Source organism: Embiotoca jacksoni, unplaced genomic scaffold (genome assembly GCF_022577435.1).
Source record: "Embiotoca jacksoni isolate LCO1_2020_lvr unplaced genomic scaffold, fEmbJac1.0.p SCAF_25, whole genome shotgun sequence".
In the NCBI taxonomy this organism is placed as follows: Eukaryota; Metazoa; Chordata; class Actinopteri; family Embiotocidae; genus Embiotoca; species Embiotoca jacksoni.
Window position 1 is genome coordinate 4,970,349 of NW_027185376.1, and position 17,102 is coordinate 4,987,450.

Consider the following 17,102-nt stretch of genomic DNA (forward strand, 5'->3'; position numbering starts at 1 on the left):
AGCTAAATTTAGTGCGGCTATTTTTAGAGCGTCGGCCTTGATTTAAAAAAAAAAAAAAAAAAGAAAGAAAAATGAGAGCTCTGATTTTATGCTCAATTAAGCCCCACACACACACACACACACACACACGCACACACACACACACACACACATACACACAATCTCCCGTACATGAGCACACGCATGAGCACGTGCAGGCTTGCGCCCGACATGCACTGACATTCACGCACCAGTTAGCCCGTCTTTGCTGCCACGGGTTGCTAATGGCAACAGCTCGGTTTCTCTTTCTCTGTTTCAGTCGACAGCAGAACGATGACTAAATATTTATTAAAAGTAGTGAATGAAAAGCTTCCAACAACATCAACAGAGTTAAAATATATATATATATTTTTTTTTTTTTTTTTTTTTTTTTTTTTTTTTTTTGCAATTAGATGTTCTGCAGAAACTTGACCGGCAATGATGATAATCTACTGATCTGATCCAAATTCATATCGGCTTCACTATCTGCATTAAAAAAATTCAGAATGGTCAGATTAATCGATCCAATTCATCGTTCAGATATTTCAGTTTGGATTAAAGTTGTGGACCTGATGGACGTCGCCAATACTCCAACTACACTACTGAGAGGCTAAGATTATGTTTATTGTTGCTTATTGTTTGTCACATAATGATTTAAAAAAAAAAAAATAATAATAAAAAAAAAAAAAAATCCCTTTTTGCCAACAAATGATCATTAAAAAGTCTCTCAGAGCTAAAAGTAGTCCACCACACAAATACACGTAGTTCACAGTGTTGTTAAACATAGAAAAGCAGCTTCTTTTTTGTGTGTGAAGCTGGATAAAGTCACCGTTGCACATTTCAGCTTGATTCATGATCGGAGTCATTAATCCGTGCTGGTCTGATTCTCCATCGATTTTCCTTTTTGAAACTGCTCAGAAATCAGTTCAAAGTCTTCTTCATCGCCGCGTTGCGTGTTTCCATCCCTTAAATGCTCCTCACGTTATCGTCCCGGTCCCATCTGCGCCTCGGCATCTTTCAAGTGCATGCTGGGAAACCGGCCGCTTTATTCTTCACACCATCCATCTGTCCACCTAGTCCTATCTATATTCTCTCCTCCCTCTCCTCTCCTCTCCTCTCCTCCCTCCCTCTCGCCCAAGATCTCGCTCTCCGCTCTCATCCTCCCCCGTTAGAGCTGCTGAATTATTTATCGTCAGACAGCGGACTCGGCTGCTGAGCCAGGAGGAGACGCGGAGGAGAGGAGGAGGAGGAGGAGGAGGAAAGCCAGAGAGAGAGAGAGAGAGGAAGAGGGGAAAGCGCGGAGCTGTCCGACGCCGCGGGAAGTCGTGAGTCAGCGGGGAGAGAGAGAGAGCCGAGCAGCGGGGAGGGAAAGACGGGGCGAGTTTATAGATAGCGTGAGGTGATCCGACGGGAGAGAGAGAGAGAGAGAGGGAGATAGAGAGAGGGAGAGAGAGATAGAGAGAGAGAGAGGGAGAGAGAGAGAGAGCGGCGTCAAAATGCCTCCCGGTGCGCTCGCGGTCGTGCGTGTGCGTGCGCGCATCGATTAAAGCGGAGGAAGGTCATGGAGCCGAGAGGAGATTAGCAAACCTTTGGCTCAGGAAGGCTTTAACGCCTCCTCCTTGAATAGCACAGAAACAGGAGAGCCCTTTAAAAAAAAAAAAAAATAAAAAAAAAAAAAGCAACAACAACAACAACAACAACAAAAAAAAAGGAGGAGCGGAGCTGTTCCAGTATGGGGGAGAGCTACGTGTACCAGCGACTCCCCTTCGCCAGAGGAGAGGGGGAGGGGGAGGACGAAGAGGAGAGAGACAGGAGTGTCGGGGGACAAATGGTAAAAAAACAAAAAAAAAACGGAGTCTTAAGTTGTGGCTGGATGTGCAGCGTTTCTTCTTCTCTGCCTGTAATCACCGCATGTTTGCGTGGAGTGTTTTTCATGCGTGTGCTGTGATGATGATGATGATGATGATGATGATGCAGGTGCTTTTTGTGTCTGCGTGCGTATTGATTATTGAGCTGGGATTTCACACCATCAGTTATGTGTTTAAACAAACCGCCCGCTAGTTTTCTTGTTCTGAATCATTTCAAATGTCCTTCAATTATCCAGCAGGCCTGGAAAAATGTCGCAGATGTAAAAACAAACGCTCTCCCGTCTTGTGAGTGACGTGCCGCCCGCTAAATATTCTACCTTCCTGACTACCACCTAAGGGTCCCGAACCCCGGGTCTGGAACCGCTTGTTTATAGCCTGTTGCCAAGTGATTCCCAAGCTGTGGCGCATGTCCCACGGGTGGTACGCAAGAGCTTCAACGAAAGGTCTTTTAATTTCACTCCCTGCTGGGACGATAACAGATAAACGGACGAAGGGGAGTCGGAGCTGCGGAGTGGCGCCTTTGATTTTGAAACGGGAGCCTTACGTCGTTGTTCTTTTGCCTTTTTTTTTTTTTTTTTTTTCTCGAAGGTATTGCGTGGTTAATTTCAGCAAATTTAGATTCCCTGAAACAATATAAATTGTTTGCGCCCGCGGTGGGAAGCGGTCTGAAAATGTCGGGAACCTCGTAAAGGGTTAAAAGACAGATTAGCGGTGACGCGCACGAAAATATTGGTAGATTAAGCCCCGAATTTACACTGCGAGGGACGAATGGCCAAAACTGTAACTTTGCCTTTTTCCTTAGCTGAGAGCAGCTCCTCCACCTCCAGCACACGTTACAGCGCGTCCCATTAATGGCGTCCCATTAATGGCGTCCCATTAATGGCGTCCCATTAATGGCGTCCCATTAAAATCGCACTCAACAACTGAACAACTCGAGCTCGCCACACGATCGAAACGAGGTTAAAACTGCCAAATGTGTGTTTGTGTGTGTGTGTGTGTGTGTGTGTGTGTGTGTGTGTGTGCGTGTGTGTGTGTGTGCGTGCGCGCAGATGCAGTGCGAGGAGGGCACGGAGTGGCTGCTGGAGCTGCTGACGGATGTGCAGCTGCAGCAGTACTTCCTGCGGATCCGCGACGAGCTCAACGTCACGCGACTCTCCCACTTCGACTACGTGAAGAACGAAGACCTGGAGAAGATCGGCATGGGGCGCCCCGGTACGTCTCCGAAAGACCTTCGCGATTACAGTTTTAATTACAAATTTAAAAATGACGATTGCAAATGTCGAGCTTGTAATCTTTCCCCCGCGCATCCCGGACACTCTTTTAGAAATATGTAATGATGCGGTTGGTTTTTTTTTTGGGGGGGGATGGTGTTGTTTCAGGTCAGAGGAGACTGTGGGAGGCCGTCAAGAGGAGAAGAGCTCTTTATAAACGCAAGTCCTGGATGAGCAAGGTGCAGTGCCACTTCCTGCCCTGCAATTATTTACCATATTTACTATTATTATTAAATGATCTTGACATTCCTGAATAAATTGCATTTATTCCACACTGCGCAAATGTTTGAACGCTTCATGAGACATTTAAGAAGTTACACATATTCATTAGATTTTAAACACATTTGTTGTTTTACGGGCCGACCACATCTACAGGGTGACTATATATATATTTAAAGAGCAATATAGAAGAAATAGAGCTATAAAATAAAGGGAACATGTGCTGTTTTCATTTCAGTGCTGTTGCGAAAGAAAAACGGCATTTTTATGGATCTGAAACGCTGCTTACTTTTTTTTCGGCGAAGCGTTCAGCAATAATACCGACGTTTTCATATTTTAAAACTAGCCAGGCCCAATCGTAAGCCGTGAACAAGTTTACTCGTTGTACTACGAGTTTTATTAGTTTGCGCTGACGAAGTTGTGATTTTAATATTTCTCCGTTTTAATTCTGTGTCTTTCTTCTGGCGTTTTAAAAATCCACTGTGTTTTTGTAGACGGAAGAAATGAATCACATCGTTTCTGCCTCTTGGGACCCCCCCCCCACCCCCACCCCCCGCAGGTGTTCCCGGTGAAACGTCCGGACGCCGACCCCCAGCAGCCCCTCCCCCAGGGGGCGTCGTCCGCCGCGGCCCCAGCCAACGGCGAGCCGGGGGCCTCGCTCACCTGCCTGATCCGAGAGTCGGAGCTGCAGCTGTTCGAGCGGCTCGGGGACGGCACCTTCGGCGTGGTGCGGAGGGGAGAGTGGACCGGACCCAACGGCCGAGTGGTGAGACGAAACACGCAAGGTTTTACGAGATTAAAAACTCAATTCGGTGTCGGTTCTAGAAAAACGCTAAAAATTCCCAACGCGGAAATAAATGTGGCTGCATAGAAATAATGGAAAACAAATGACAACAAAATGTGTACGAACAACCGCGGCAAAATCAATAAAGTCAGGATGTGAGTACGGAGATGGGTGAGAGTGAATGCGCGTATGTTGCAGTTGTAAAACAGCAGCTGAATGTTACTTTTAAGCACATTTGAAAGCATTTAATAGAGGAGCATCTTTTTTGTCAGATGGGAGAAGCTATTTCCATAATTTGGGGCCTCATATCGTTTTGAAAAATGACCTCTGCGGAGGTGAGAAATTTCGAAGGATGAAGATCTTGAGAATTGACGAGTAAAGTAAGAATTTGAAGCCTTGAACTGTTCGGGAATGTTTCCTTCTTTTTGCGTGTATTTGAAGAATATTTAAATCATAAATGGATTTGCTTGACGTTGACTCTCCCGTCTGTAGTTGTCGGTGGCGGTGAAGTGTCTGAAGGCGAGCGTGCTGGACTCTGACGGTCTGGATGATTTCATCAGAGAGGTGAACGCCATGCATTCGCTGAGCCACCAGAACCTCATCCGCCTGTACGGGATCGTCCTCACACAGCCCATGAAGATGGTAATACACACACACACACACACACACACACACACACACACACACACATTATGAAATTTATCGCCTTGGCAATATTATTTTAGAGGAATAAAGTTTCAACTTTTTTTGATTGTTTTATATTTGAGGACGAGACAGTTCACCGAGTGTAATCCTGGTGTTTGTTTGTGCGTGTTTATGTGTGTTTGTGCGTGTTTATGTGTGTTTGTGCGTGTTTGTGTGTGTTTATGTGTGTTTGTGCGTGTTTGTGCGTTTAGGTGACCGAGCTGGCTCCTCTGGGCTCCCTGTTGGATCGTCTCAGGAAGCGTCAGGGTCACATCGTCATCTCCTCGCTGTGCAACTACGCCGTGCAGGTCAGTTCAACGCCAAAAAGACAAGATCAGTTTAAACCAACAAGTTCCTCTTTGTCCTCTTTCTGTTTGTACAAGAAAGGAGTTTTACATGATTAAAGTTTTTTTTCTACCACTAAGGAAGCCAAAGTAGCCCCAGTGCTCACTGTGCAGGATCCCCACAGCATCTGTCACGTGTGTGTGTGTGTGTGTGTGTGTGTGTGTGTGTGTGTGTGTGTGTGTGTGCGCGCGCGCGCAGGTGGCGTGCGGGATGGCCTACCTGGAGCAGAGGCGCTTCCTCCACAGGGACCTGGCAGCCCGCAACGTGCTGCTGTCCACCAACGAAACGGTGAAGATCGGAGACTTCGGCCTGATGAGGGCGCTGCCGACACACACCGACCAATACATCATGGAGGAGGGCCACAAAATCCCGTTCCCATGGTGAGCACACAGAGAGAGCTGTAATTTTTCTTGAGATTTGGAAAGTTTTTTTTGTTTTTTTTCCCCCCTCCTTTTTGACATCCCGTCTGTCTTCCTGTCCAGGTGCGCTCCGGAGTCTCTGAAGTCTCGTACTTTTTCTCACGCGTCCGACACCTGGATGTTTGGGGTCACGCTGTGGGAGATGTTCACCCACGGAGAGGAGCCGTGGCTGGGACTAAACGGGAGCCAGGTGCATACATGCGCACACATCTTTTTTTTTAACTTTTTAATTTATTGTTAGAGTTTCAGATTATTTTTTGTGGGGTTAAGGTCGTTAAGGTATATTTAAAAAAAAAGAAAGAAAAAGGCTTCTGATTGCTGATTGTTCGGTGTTTATCCATTTCTAACTACCTCTGCTGCTCATATCCAATAAAGGCAAAATTCAAAAACATAGTCTTAGAAAAACAACAACAACAACAAAAAATGCATGACTCTTGATGTTAATTACGCATCCGTCTGCAGATCCTCCACAAGGTGGACGTGGAGGCTGAGAGGCTGTGCAAACCAGACGACTGTCCCCAGGACGTCTACAACGTCATGCTGCAGTGCTGGAGCCCCAAACCCGAGGACAGGCCGACCTTCGTCGCTCTCAGAGACTTCCTGCTCGAGGTACTTTCTAATCTAATCTAATTTACGGCAGCAGCAAGAAGGCGGAAACGCGAACAAATGAGTTCACTCAACTAGTAATGCAACGAAAGAGACGATTTTGAAACGATTTTTCTCAGATCAGATTCGTCAATTTGCCCGCCATTCAAGACAAAAAAAAAAAAAAAACTCTTACAATCATGTTGCGACGGTCTCAAAACCCTTTTCATACAGCGTGCGTGAGCAGCCTGTCAAGTCAGGGCTCGTCCTCTGTTTGATATTAAAAGGAGAGAGCAGAACAGTACATGTTGCACGTCCGACCCTGCCGGTGAAAGTAATAATACTGTGCGTTTCTGCAGACCATGCCGACAGAGATGAGAGCCCTGCAGGACTTCGAGGAGGAAGACAAGCTCCAGATTACCATGAACGACGTCATCACCATCATCGAGGGGAGGTCGGTGTTCGTTAGGCGGCGCACGCCTTCCAATTATGTCACAACGTCCCGTAACTTTCCGTTTGTTTACGGCCCCCGGAAAGACGCATTTTAACCGAATTACCGGGTTTTGTAAGTCGTGCTTTTGTGTGCGCGACGGCAGAATGAACGTAATTTCCACAAGACAGAATTCCCTGCATTGTGGAAAATTACTGTAATTACTGTCACATTACTGGCTTATTATAGAAATACGGCCTTGTGTGTGTGTGTGTGTGTGTGTGTGTGTCCATTGGATGTTTTCTATTGTGCATCTCTGACTGCGCAAATTAAAACCCAGAAGTTAAAACTGCATTTTGCAGTTTTTATGTCAAATGAAAAAGGAAAAGACAACGAGTCAGATCCGGCGCTCGCTTGTGATCAAACGCTCGAGGAGCAACTTATTCTCCAGGATTGTCCGCCACTATATCAGATTTCACCTCCGAAGAATCGTGAACGCGCATCTGAATTTGGAAAACAGCCAATAGGAACACCCGCTCTTTGAAATCACCCGTGATTGGCCGAAAGTCTCTCACGATTTTCTTAACTTCAGGAGGCCCAGAAGTCGAGCCTGCTGAAAGGTTATTATGAAATTTGGGCCCAAAGGCGACAAAAAAAAGCAAAAAACAAACTGCAGACCTCAGTTTTAACAAGCTGTCGTTTATAGCGTACGTTTATTAACGGCAAACCGACTCGGTGTTGTTATTTTTCAGGGCGGAGCACTACTGGTGGCGAGGTCAGAACCGGCGGACGCTGCGTGTCGGTCAGTTTCCTCGTCACGTGGTGACGTCGGTCGCCGGTCTGTCCGCGCACGACATCAGCCGACCGCTGAAACACTCCTTCATCCACACGGGACACGGAGACACGGACCCTCACAGGAGCTGGGGACACGCGGACCGCATAGACAGGTTGATGACGCACGTTTTAACGTAACACGAGGTGGAGTGAAACGGGAAGTGGTTCATTTTGAGGCGCTTATTATCTGCTCTGTTATGCAGGAAAAAAAAAAAAAAACGGTTTGAACAACGTTTTAGGGATTCAAATGTAAAACCGCGATCTTTCTGCAATGTCCAACTAATCACATAAATTATAGGTTTATAAACCTAGAACATTTCTGTTCTACTTGATGTAGAGCTTAGCTTAAAAAAAGTCAAAAAGCTTAGCTTTTTTTTTGCCCTAAAATAAGTAAAAGCTTCAACAAGCTTCTCGTTTAATTTGAAGGATATTTAGAGGCTTTAAGAAGTGAAAGTTTAAAAAAAAAATTGATGAGAAAAACACAAAAAATTTCAGGAAAAGTCAGAGAAGAAAAAGTCATTAATTTACCTTTTAAAAAAAAAAGAAAAAAGAAAGAATAATATAATCTAACACCGGGATGTTTCCCTAAATCCTGTGTTTTTATTAAGCTGGAGTCGTACGTGTCCTCTTTGCTCTCCACTGGAGGGCAGCAGTGCACCACATGCAGCTCTACAGATGCTGCACTTGTTGAGCAGCTTTTCCTCCAGTGGCTGCAAGACACAGAAACTCCCGACTCAACAGTTTTAACGAGCATCTGTTGAAGTAGACGAGTGCGGAAACGTCAGGGACAAACTATTTTTTTTTATCGGCTTCAGCTGTCATCAGCGTCTAAACACATATTTATTGAGTTTCTCTCGAACACTCGATTTGCATAAAAATGGGTTTATGTCTCTCCCCAGTCTATATTTGGGGAACCCCATGGACCCTCCTGATGTCATGGGGATGGAACCGGGCACCGCAAGACCGACCAAACTCCCCAACCGGGCCAAGAGTGAGTTCACGTTTTTACAAAAGAGCTTTTCTCCTTTTATTTACTTGGAGATGTTTTCAAAGAAGAAAGTGAGCTCATTCTTCCGAATCTGTGTTTCTACCAGAGCAGCCTCCTCCTCGTCCGCCCCAACCTGCCGTTCTGCTCAAGAGTAAGTTTCCCTCTACGCACTCTGACCTTTGAACCCACGAAGCCGGCGGCGCCGTCCTGACCTCGGGTGTTTTTCCGCCCTGTGTTGCCCCCCCCAGAGCCGTTCTACGACTCGGTGATGGACGACTACGACGACGAGGACGACACCAGCGCTTCGTCGGGGCTGAAGAGGCTGGGCGTGTCCCTGGGCCTGAAGCTCCGCCCCTGGGAGGGGTCCGGCATGCGGTCGGCCAAAAGCGAGGTGTCGCTCATCGACTTCACCGACTTCACCGACGACAGCTTCAGCTCGACCACGCCCTCGCCGCTCACCGAGACGCGGCAGCCGGACGAGGACACGCTGAAGGTTGGCGACCGCCCGGCTCAGACTCGCATGACACCCCCCCCTCCTCCCCCACTCCCCCCGTCCCTCCCCCCCCGCGCGACACTGAGGTCTCGAATCATGTTTTGAACAGCGGACTCCTTCGACCAGACCACTGATGTGGGATTTAAGGAGCACGACGTGTCGGTTTGTTGAGCCGAGGTCGGTCGGAAGGACGGTTGTTCCCCCCCCCCCCCCCGCCACATCCTCTCCCGCAGGAACTTATCATAGGAGAGACGGGTTTATTTGAGCTTCTGACCGTTTGATTTAACCTGCTCCCACACACACACACACACAAAAAAAAAACGAGTTAGGAGGTTTTAGCGGCAGATGAAAGACCTCAATCGAGCTTTTTTTTTTCTTCTTCAACGAATTAACTGCAGAAGGTATAAAAAAAAAAAAAAAAAGAGCATGAAAATTGTGCCACCACTCTCAAACAATGGCTTCTTCTGTTCTCCGAAGGTTCATCCTTTGGCCTAGAAATGTCACGAACCACCTCTTTCCTCTTGGATGCACCCAAGGCGGGTGCAGCGGTGATGGATGACTGGTGCTTATTGATCACGGTGCATGTTCATGCTTTAGCGCTCCGGTGTGACTCCACCTCGCAGCGCCAATCTGCTTTTGATCTTCCAAAAACAAGCTGTGGCAAAAAGCTTTAAAGTTCGGGTGTAGTTTTCGAAATGTTGTTGTTGTTTATATAATTGTTGTTGCCTTTTTTTTTGGGGGGGGGGATTGAAAGTTAGCGTCACTGTGCTCCATGGAGCGTAACAACATCCTAACAGCTCTTGGATTGATTGCAATTCTTTGAGTTCAGACATTCGTGTTCCCCTTGACGGTGAATTGTAATAACTTCGGTGATCACTTAGCTTTTAAGCCGTCACCTGGAGTTTTCACATTTTTATTTGTCCAAATTTAGAAGGAACAACCTTTCCATCAGACCCAGCTGTGCTTTGTGTTTCGTGCTGATTAGCCAACGCTGGCATGCTTATCTAAGATTGTTGGCAACAACATTGCACCTTTCACTTTGGTTTTTATGCCTCTGCAACTGTGATAGCCACAGCTCCTCACGAATGAGATACCTCGAGATCAACAACCAACAACCAACAACTGCATGTCAAACAATATTATTCATTTACGCAAAAGGCTGAATCCTGTAATGTAGAATTATTATTATTATAGATGCACTTTTCCCGATATCCGTCGTTCTCCTCCTCAGGACACTCCTTCCATCCTGGACTGGCCTCTTCCTCAGCCGGCTTACGACGAGGTCACTGCGGAGCTCGAGGACCAATCGGAGGACCAGGAGGTGCGCTCCATCAACAGGGCGTTGACCGACGAGACCTCGGCCGGCATGGCGGGCAGGAGCGAGTCCCAGTCAGCTGACCTCTTCCAGGAGCTGCAGAGAGAGGTACAGGAAGTGGTGCAGGAAGTGGTGCAGGAAGTGGTACAGGTGGAAATATAATTCGAGCTTTGGGGACAGATTGATTTTATTAATTTTTTTTCCTCTGTTTGAATTTTTAACACACATCTGGTTGCGTGCTAATATCTGTTGTTTGTCTCCGCCGCCGTAGGTGATGGTGAAGCTCCGGGTTCCCATGGCGACGGGCCGCTCCCTCCCCTCCTCCCCTCTCCCGATGCCCCTGGCTCCTTTGGGCCCCCACCGGCAGATCTGCCTGCCTCCTCCCTCCCCCTCCTCCTCCTCCTCCTCCGCCTCCTGCTTCGCCTCCTGCTTTGAGGACCGGCCGGTGTTGCCCCCCCGCAGCCCCGTCCCCCCCGCTGCGTCCCTCCAGGCACAACCCCACCCCCGGCGGCGCCCACCTGCAGGCCCGCACCAGCTCCATCTCGCTGGGCAACGAAGACAACACGCCCCCTCAGATCCCGCCCAGAGACCACGCCTTCTCCCAGCCGGGCTCCCGCTCCTCCTCCCCCCTCCCGCTGGTACCGCCGCTCTCCTCCTCTCTCGTCATCCTGCCCCCTCCTCCCCTCTCCGTCTCCCCGCGCCGGGCGTCCGGACTCCTGGGTCCCCTCCTGTCCTCCAACTGTCCGTCCTCCTCCGCCTCCTCGCCTCAAGCCACATCCTACTCCTCCTCACGGCTGGCAGGCTCGTCCTACTCGTCCAGCTCCTTACTGGATCCTCTCAGCTTTCGCGAGGGGCGTGGCCTCTCCTCACTGATTGACAGCTCTCCGACCTCGGCTCCCAACCCGCTGCCCGAGAGACCTGCTTTTCTGGAGAGGTGATTTCCTCACATCAAACACAGTTTTACCTCTTTTATTTCTACCCTTATGTGAACCTAGAGGAAACTTTTTAAAGAGTGATGAAGGGAACGTTTCTTATCAATGCAAAGACTTTTTTTTTTTGTGTGAACAATTGTTTCGAAAGTTTAGATCACAGAAACTCTTAATAGACAAAGAGTACACAAAAGGGAGTATAATAAATCAATAAATCTATATAAAACAAAACTATACGTATATTAAATGTGTTTATAAATTGTTAAAATATCATCCAGAGACTTATTTCAATGTCGAACATGTATTCAGTGTCTATTGTGCAGTTTTCATCCACAGATCAAAATAACGTTCGCTGAAGATATTTATACGCCATAATTTTGTTTTCCCTAATCAGATACGGAGCCGCCAACATGGCGGCAGTCAAACCCATAATGCAGCAGCAGCCCGGCGGAGCCAAACCCAACACCTCCTACAACAACAACAACGGGCGAGCAGCAGCTCCCAGCATGCCGCAGGAGCAGAGCATCACGCAGGTGAGCAAGAAGCAGAAGGAAACGTTGCATTTCCCTCCTTTTTTTTTTTTTTTTTTTCCTACTTGATTTAAATGTCACATTGTTTTTATTTTGTTGACAAAAAACATGAAATCAAATCGGAGGCTCTCAATGTGTCTGGGCCATTACAAAACGCCCGACTGGCCTCCTCTATTAAATCAACATTTATGTATCAACAAAGCGTTTAATTGGCAGAACTTCCTGTTTACAACGCAGACGATACGAATCATGTGCAAACCGTCCGGGCGGAGGGAGCCTGGTTTTAACATTAGAGAGGATTAATAAAGAACATCATTAACTTCATTATTCATTTCATCATGATGCGCGTATGTCTGGATTGGAGGAAACATTTTGGATAATTGGAAATCAATTGCAGTTTAATTCAGTGTACAAATAAAAAATAAAATAAAAAAAGGAAACCCGCATGTTTTGTCGTTCTCCTTTCGAGACTTATATTTTTGGTCTGATGAGGCATGACTTACATGTCTGTCAGAAAATGTGAATAATTTGAGCCTGCTGATGTGTGCCTGTGGTAATGTTTACATTTGATCTCTTCTTCGGGTGTTATTTTTGCTCTCTCTGCACCCAGAAAGATATTTTAGTGAATTTTAACTTTTTTTTTTGTTGTTTTTTTTTTTACTTAATTTTCATATGGCACTTAATACAGTTTAAAATGCAAACAATCGATAGGTTCACACTTAGTTTTTTTTGTTTTTAATCTTCATTACGAGCTCACGTTGTGATCGACAGGTCCAAGGAGCCGTGCACGGCGTCACGACGGAGGAGTGTCGGGCCGCTCTGCAGACTCACAACTGGAGCGTCTCTCAGGCTGTGAACTCCTTGAAGGTACGGCCGTCTGTTTACACGCCTCATCGTTTTCATATTAGTTTGTTTGGGAATATCAACAGAAAATATGCAAATGAGCGCGAGAAGGCCACAATAAAGTCGAAGTGACCTCTTCTGCAGAGGTAACAGAAGTCTCTCCTGAGATTTTAATGTCAGTAACTTCTCGTAGTAAAGAACTTTTTTTTTTTTTTTTACCGGGAAATAATTTCTCGTTAAAAATTTGGAGAAAAAAAAAAGACTTGAGCCACAACAATAAACCAATCAAACTTAAATTGCCGACTTTTTTTTAATGATCGATTAATCGTTTTTAGTCGTTTTAAAACTCCGCTGTCGCCAGACAGACGTAAAAAATACATGCCGAAGTCGAGCGATGTCAGCTGCAACACGCACAGAACGATAAAAAAATTGATTTAGGCACCGTTGGCTCTAAAAACAGAGCGCGATGTCGCATTTCTGACGCGGGAAATAAATCGGCACGATCGCCAAGCGAGCGCAAAACGCTGCAAACGGGAATCGTCGTCACGGCAACAGAATCGCGCAACAGTTCAAACGAAAAGCACCGAAACGGCTTTTCCCCGCCCGCCTGAAAATGTACCCTCCTCTCGCCGCCCGCAGGTGGAGCAGCTGTTTCGTTTGGGGCTGCGCTCGAGAGCCGAGTGCGAGGAGCTCCTGCAGCGCTGCCGGTGGGACCTGGAGGAGGCCAGCACGCTCATGCTGGACTCGTACGGGCCGCATCGCAACAGGTGACTGGAAGCAAACTCGGAAAGACGAGGAAAAAAAACATAAACAACAACAATCTTGTGTTTTGTTTTTGGGGGGGTGGGAAAAAAAAAATCACCGATTTTCCTTAACGTATGCCGGTAAATTATGATGTTTTTCCGCTTCGCAGGAAGTCACAGCAGGAGGTCGCTCGCTGAGCGGCAAATCGGCCACCGACGACGACGACGAACTCCTCGCGCTCCCCCGGACCGCAGACGCCGGGTCACCTGGATGACTCGTCGCCCCGACGACCAGACATGCTCTTTAACGAATGGAGGACCACGCGCCTGTACATGTGCCTCGCTCTCCGTACTGTGAATACCTGCTACTACGCGCATGCTCATTATTAACGGAGCAGCTTGTCGGATGAGTCACGGTGTTTACTTGAAGAGTTGCTATTTATGTTTTTTTTTTTTCGCTGCTGCAGACGTTTGCCGGGTGCGAGTTTATTGTGAATGCGCGTATGTTCAAATGTGTGTGTGTGTGTGTGCATGTATAAGCTTACACGTATGTGCGAACACTAAATGGCTCATGGCTTTGTGTTGTCAATGAAACGATATAAAATCAGGGAAGTATCGGTTAAGCTGTACTTTTTGTGAAAACGTAGATGATATTGTATAAAACACTTTACCGAAGTGTGTCGACACGCGCGAACTGCTGGTCAGGAGATGAGAAACTTATGTTATTGGATGTTTTTATTTGTGTCTTAAAGGTTCCCTGTGGAGTTTTACCGCAAACAAACATCGGAGTTCACGAGGTGTTTGTCGGCGCATTACCGCCACCTGGTGGACAGACAAAAAAAAGAGCAGCATAGTGCTATTCGGTTAAAAAAAAAAAAAAGAAGAAGAAAAAACCTCCACAGGTTCCCTTTTTGACTTTATAACAGCAGGAATAGTGAAAGACTGATAGACGGTTCTCTTCAGTCGGATGAAGATGTCTGGATACAGGGTATTAGTCAAACCTCTATAAGTTAGATATTTAAATGCAACTTAAGGCTTATCGTGAGTATTTCTCCTTATTAAAGCTGCTGTATGATGATCGTAAACACATGCTGAAGAGCTTTCCTGTGATTCATTCGATGAAGCAAGCTTCTGCCATGCATGTGTGCGCTTAGCGCTGCAGGTAGGCAGCCAGCATTCAACTTCACCATTTGTGTGTGTCCAGATATTGATCTTGAAATTCTCAGCAGCTGCACAGACAAAAAAAAAAGGATTTTAATAGCATGTTGTTCTTTGCTGCAGAAACATTGGCTTTCAATGGTTCATAGGTCACGAGGTGCTTTATTTTCTCCAAACATTTCCAAATATAATTAGAAAATTTGAAGCCACACAAGTGGATGAATTTTCATTAAAACGTTGTGTTCCTGCGTGTGAAGCATCCCTGCGATCTGCTGTGTGCTGACATTGTTTTACAGCATTATACTGTTTCATGTTAAAAGCAAACATGGCCTTCGTTTTATAATAAATTTGAATTCTATTGTCAGAAAAACGCTGGAACGCTCTCGGGTTATTTCATGAGCTGGATGCACACAATACAAAATGGTTTCACCTTTTTTAAAATGTTATTATTTGTATGTTTTTTTTTTAATGTTTGTGTTTTTATTTGAGAAGTTTTAGATTATTTGTTGGTTTCATTTGTCATTTATTATATTATTTTAAGTTTAGGATTTTGGATGTGGGGGAAGGGGTGGGATTTGAACTCGCGTCCGCTGCCATGTCTTTCACCGAAGCGAGGCGGGTCGCTGGTATTCAGGCTGGAAACTCAACGGGGATGATTTCCAGCAGCTTTCTTGTTTATATTTCTCTTTGACTCATTCCCTATCTTTACCACCCTCTTCTTTCCGTCCTCAACTCGTCAATTTGTTTCTTCCAGCTCTCGCAGGTTCATCCTTCAGCCCCTGTTTCTAAATCAACTTCTCCTGGGTTGCTCATCTCTCTGCCGTCTCTCTCTTTAATACATCTTCCCACGGCTCATTTTTCATCGATTGCATCCTTTATTTTTGTCTTCGTCCCTTTTGTTTCTTTCTCTATTTTATTTTTCTCTTTCTCACTTCTCATTCGGCTCTCTTTCATTCCTCCTCATCTCATCTCATCTCATCTCATCTCATCTCATCTCATCTCATCTCATCTCATCTCATCTCATCTCATCTCATCCTGTACTTCTCAGCCCTTCAGTTTCCTTCAACCTCTTCTGTTAGGACATGAAGTAGCCTTGTTGTACAGGAGAAGTGGCCTCAGTCAAAGGCAGAAATAAGTAAGTAAGATAACTGGCTCATAAAAATACTATAAACTTACTGTCTGCTACAATACATGCATCTATTTTCTCTCACTGCAATAATTATGTCAAAGTGTTATATATGTATATGTTTTAAAGTATAAAAGTGTTTATTGCTTTACCTGTATCTATAAATGCTGCTGTAGCGAAAAAAATGTCCCCTTGCGGGATTAATAAAGTATCTATCTATCTATCTATCTATCTATCTATCTATCTATCTATCTATCTATCTATCTATCTATCTATCTATCTATCTATCTAAAGTGAAGAAATGGAGTTTTGTGTAAAAAAAACAACTAAGTAAGGCTAAATGGATTTTATCACCATGCCACTTTCAGTTGTCTTCATCAGTCACATCAAATGGCCTGAAGGGGGCGCTGTAGATGAAGCGCAGAACTTCAAACACACCCTGCGTTCCAAATCGCATACAATTTCTTTTTACTTCTAGTACGGATTAGAGCTCCCCTTAAAAAGTATGTAGTATGTGTACAATTGGGACATACTACTTCATCATAAAAATGCATCTTGAACTTTGACCCACTTTTTCATATCTACGGATCACGACGTTTGTAGTAAACAAGAAAAAGGATGCGATTAGGAACAAATAGACTTCCTTTTAATGCCTCATCTCCACCCCCCCCCCACTGTATTTTTTTTTTTAGATTCATTCAGTCATCATGATTGATTGTATTCATGTAGTCACAATATGTGCGAAAACATATGCGCAATCTATCACTTTGCACATATTTAGGTCGTCTGGTGTTTTTCTGCTTTGGGTTTGGCCTCCAGACGCAGCATGCAACACAATAATGTGCTTTGACTTTTTTGCAGCTTGCGCTTGTATATTCACAGATTCAAGAATGACAACGTTTCTCCATTGTGCACAATGGAGAAATGGATTTTTTTTTTGTTCTTCCCAGTTTGGAGCCAGAACTAAATCCCATCCGACGTCTGCGAGGTAGCACACGCGGATTTCAAGTCATGCGCGTTATCTACGGCTTCAGAGGAGGGGGAATCCTGCAGCCGGGTTTTAGTGTTGTAGTGGTGTCCACATACTTTTGGTCACGAGCGTATGGCAAATTTGGTCAATGGGTGTTCACGAAAAAAAAAAAAAAAAACCTCAATGCAGGATCCAAAGACTTCAGCTCTAACACAATTACTGACGACACACTAAAGCATTTGAGCGTGTGTGAAAGTGCACCGAGGCCTCGTGAAATATCCTCCTCACAGCTTCCTCTCCGTCACCAAGCATCTTCTGAGCAGAGCGTCTCTAATGGAAGTCTTGTCTCTGGCTTCCTCAGGGATCAAACCTATGACCTTCCATTATGGGAACGGCCCCCCCCACACCCTCTTCCACACACACACACACACACACTTTCTCTCTCTCTCTCTCTCTCTCTCTCCCCCTCCCTCCCACCTCCCAGACACTCCCAGGTTCTTTAAATTGATTGGCAGCTGCGGTGCTCTGTGGTCTGATTGCTCGGTGTGAT

The 17,102-nt window shown here is 45.8% G+C and overlaps 1 protein-coding gene across 1 annotated transcript; it reads left to right on the forward strand.

Moving 5' to 3' along the window:
- The first annotated feature begins 1,103 nt into the window (after nt 1–1,103).
- On the forward strand, nt 1,104–15,809 carry tnk2a (tyrosine kinase, non-receptor, 2a). The gene is given in 21 exon segments (XM_069159745.1): nt 1,104–1,849; nt 2,936–3,098; nt 3,266–3,336; nt 3,936–4,142; nt 4,653–4,802; nt 5,057–5,152; nt 5,388–5,569; nt 5,672–5,798; nt 6,071–6,217; nt 6,553–6,647; nt 7,376–7,570; nt 8,357–8,448; nt 8,552–8,596; nt 8,694–8,938; nt 10,170–10,361; nt 10,525–10,722; nt 10,724–11,187; nt 11,577–11,715; nt 12,484–12,579; nt 13,195–13,322; nt 13,469–15,809. Coding segments are annotated over 21 exon segments (3,159 nt in total). The 5' UTR covers nt 1,104–1,750; the 3' UTR covers nt 13,497–15,809.
- The last annotated feature ends 1,293 nt before the right edge of the window (nt 15,810–17,102 follow it).